General features: G+C 33.1%; 1 protein-coding gene across 1 annotated transcript; it reads right to left on the bottom strand.

Moving 5' to 3' along the window:
- LOC109355890 (probable pectinesterase 48) lies at positions 1,440–3,539 on the bottom strand. Its single transcript, XM_019599154.1, has 4 exons — positions 2,762–3,539; positions 2,438–2,644; positions 2,080–2,321; positions 1,440–1,849 (listed from the first exon to the last, which is right to left on the bottom strand). Exons 1-4 carry the CDS (start codon positions 3,257–3,259, stop codon positions 1,684–1,686), a joined length of 1,113 nt encoding a protein of 370 aa, XP_019454699.1. The 5' UTR covers positions 3,260–3,539; the 3' UTR covers positions 1,440–1,683.

Raw genomic sequence — 3,845 nt, 5'->3', positions numbered from 1 at the left:
ATGAGTTGGAGTTTTGGAGGGCGTGGTTGGGTGGGCAGTGGAGGAATTGAAGTGGTAGGATAAGGAGGTGATGGAATAGGAAAGGGGTGTGATGTATTTGGAGGTATAGAAGAACCCATAAAGTAGGGTGGAATGTAGGTAGGTGTATGTGAGGATGAAGTCGGGGTAGTATGAATAGGAGGGACTCGTGTGGAACAGGTTGTTCAACACGAATAGCAACCAATTTATCAGTTAAATTACGGAGGGCACTAGTAAGAGCATCATGTCGAGCATCTTGTTAGTCCTGGTGCTCTTTTAGTTTCTCCATAAAATGAGATTCTTCTAATTCTTTGTGGGGATTTTTAGGAGGCATTGAGTATAATGAAAACACCAAAATGTTAGAATGTTTTTTCCAAGTATCAGATTATAAAGCTAAACTTAGAAATAAAAAGAAATGACAAGATAATTATGGAAATTTTCTTCATATCCATTTCCAATACATAATACAGAATATATAGATATAATATATAACTGATACTTTAATCTGAACAATACATTTAGTCGGATCTTACACTTAGGAAGTTTAATCCAGTTTACTAATTAAGAGAAGTTAAAAATAGTTACATAACCTATGAAATAATTAAATTATTCTACTATGTAATCATCCAACTATACTTGGTTTGTGTTTTATTCTGTTGCGCCAGGGGAGGCCCTATCACACTACCTTTCAAAGTTGCACCTCTTCCACTTTTACTATCCTGTGTATTCACAAAATGAAAGTGAAACTTGCATAGCAAAAGAGCCATATGCACACACCTAGAAGCTTAAAGCTTAATATTTGACCCATTTTTAGAACAAACCAAATTCAAGATCTTTGTCTATATTCATTAATGGGTGAAGACTAAGGAGTTATCATTGAAGACATGGAGCCAATACTAGAAACTTGAACAGGTAGGTAACCGTTTTCTCTCGTAATCGGAAATGGAGCGAAAATTAAAAAAAACAAGGAGGCATCTTCAGTCCTTAGAACAAGTCTCGGAGATTGGGAATGTTAAAGATGAGTTTCATATGTTCAGTTTTTAAAGAAGAAATTAAAGAGAGATAGTCAAAGATCATATGCAAAATACCATGCCTATCAATGTATTTTTTTTATCTTTATAACATACACGTAAAGTGTTGATTTTAACTATGTAACTATTTTAAGCAAATGAAAAGTTACTAAATTAATTGAATTGAAATGGTAGGGCACCAACAGGTTTTTATTTTTTGTGGGTTAAGAACCAAATTATTCAAAAGAAATGCAATTGGTCCCGGGACATCTAAAATAATATTATACTCAAATTGTTAATATACTTTTTGTATTTTGAAAATTTAGATTTTTCTATTCTATCAAAATAGACTGTACAAATTAGGGTGTTCACAAGAATAAGTTTTGTTCATTATTTTCATTTTACAAATGAAAATTTGTTTTTTACTACAACATACTATACACATATGATCATAAGCTTTTGATAGTTTTTTCATGTTTCACCACCACTCAAACGTGGGGTGCATAACTACTCTATATACAGTAAAAATTAAAGGGACAATAATTACACTTTATGATTTGTAGGAAGTAGCTATGTTGAACTCAGAATATAGCCAAGTGGTATAAACAAGGTTTGGCATCTGCATGTTGAAGTTGTTTTGTGTACTTGTAATTAATTACACCTTAGGATTTGGAGGAGGAAGTAGCCAATTTGCACCTTTAATATAGTCAAGTGTTATAAAAGGTTTAACCTCTGCAGGACTAAGTTGTTTTGTATACTTGTAACGCCCTTTTGGATCTGCACCAGGTCCCTTATTCTTGTATTCTCCAAAATATAGATCTCTATACAAAATGTTGCATAATAGTCATTGATTTATGTTACGTGCATGAGCAAAGTTTGAATGAAATGGGTTAATGTATGGTGCAAATTTAGTTAAGGATGAGTACAAATGATTATTAATATTCTACAACATGCTACTTTGCTATACACATTCACTTATTATCCATGGAGCTAGATGTTCAATTTTATAAAGTTATAAAATGAGAGTTGTAAGCATAAATTAGAGAGTTACTTGTCATATTCAGGGTGGTGGTTGTTACTCCATGCTGTGTCATTGACCATATTGCCTATATTGGAATAAGCAAAGACCACTCTCGATTTAGACATCCATGCTCTTCCCAAGATAGTTCCGGTGCCAGTTCCAGTTACATCACATAGCACAAATGAGTAACCGGTATCATCTGACTTCTTATCCCTTCCATGTGCTGTTATTACTGACATTTCATGATCACCAAGTACTCTTAACTCAGTATTCTACATCAAATTCAAATCTTAGTTGTTACAACAACTAGAGTCTTCTTTTAGTGTATCACAAATTAAGTCTCACGCTTTAAGTAATATGAGAACAAGTTAAAGATAATTATATTTACCACAAACAATGATTTTCCATTTCCAAAAACAAAATCAACGGTGCCTTGAATCAAGCAATCTTTGTAAAGATGCCAATGTGCATCATCACATAACGTATCCTGAAATCCCAATAGTGTAACTTTATAGAATGCCGCTTTATCCCCAAAAACTCTCAATGCAAGTGCTTGACCTCCTTTGGTCTTTCCATCAGGTTTTGGTGCAGAATTCTACAACATCAAATTAACAATGTATAAATACACATAAATACAATGACATAAATTTGCAACAAAAAAAACAAATTACAAAGTATGCTTTTATTTTAAGTTAGATTATAGTATACAAACCGAGATGATCATATTTACTGCCACAAAGTAATCAGATTCAACAATTAATGTAGCACTATCCACAGTGCCATATTTGAGTGCAGTGCCCCCGTAAGTCAAGTTTGGCATGCTCCCTGGAGCTCCATACAATGTAATAAAAGGTTTTTCCCTTTCGATCTTTATTTTCTCTCTATAAGTTCCACTCCCAATATATATAATCACACGCTTAGTGTTCCCTTTAGGAATGCTTTTAATGGCTTGATTGATGGTCTTGAATTTTCCCTTGCCATTTTGCATGACTTTGATAATAGTAGGAGCTTTCTCTGCAGCAACTAGTGCAGGGTCTAGGGTGTTCTTTCTTTGAGATAATGGTTTCACAACTTGATTGAACCAATTGTTCAATTGGGCCTTGTCACCTGGAATAGGAATATTGTCATCTGCCAAAACAATATTAGCTGCAAAGAGAGCTATCATGAGAGTCACACAAATGTCACAGTTTCTTCTTGATTTTGAGGCCATATTTCTTGTTTGTTAGTTTATTTCTTGAGTGATATTAAGGTTTTTGATGTTTCAACTTATATGATGCATCTAGCGAAAGAAATGCCTAAGTTTTGTGAGACACTATAGAGAGGACTTAATTTGGTTCAACCATCTTTTGAGAAGCTAAAATTAAACTATGGGTTGATAGTGTTTGGATTAAAATTAACTTGTTCAAGGATTGTTAATTTCTAACCATCAAAATGCATGTACCTAAATTGAAAAGAGTTTGACTTAGTGAATCTAACTACCTAAGCCATCATTTGAAGTAGAAGTGAGTATGGGTAGGATTGGGACGGGTTAAGACTTGTCTCTTACCAATCCTGAATGTTGGTCGGGTTATTTTTTAAATTCGGATCCGACACTAGACCTGAAGCTAACTCGATTTTCAATATTGATTGGGTCAGCCTTTAAATTCGGTCTGATCCTAGACTCGATTAAATATAATGCATACTCGTTTTAGATAAAGTCTTTTCAATATTATTTATTATTATGAATATGTAATTTGATATATAAAATATATATATATATATATATATATATATATATATTTATTGTTAAGAGAATA

This window comes from Lupinus angustifolius, chromosome LG09 (assembly GCF_001865875.1).
Source record: "Lupinus angustifolius cultivar Tanjil chromosome LG09, LupAngTanjil_v1.0, whole genome shotgun sequence".
Taxonomy (NCBI): domain Eukaryota; kingdom Viridiplantae; phylum Streptophyta; class Magnoliopsida; order Fabales; family Fabaceae; genus Lupinus; species Lupinus angustifolius.
Note: the sequence above shows the minus strand (reverse complement) of the source record. Positions and strands in the feature narration are given on the sequence as shown.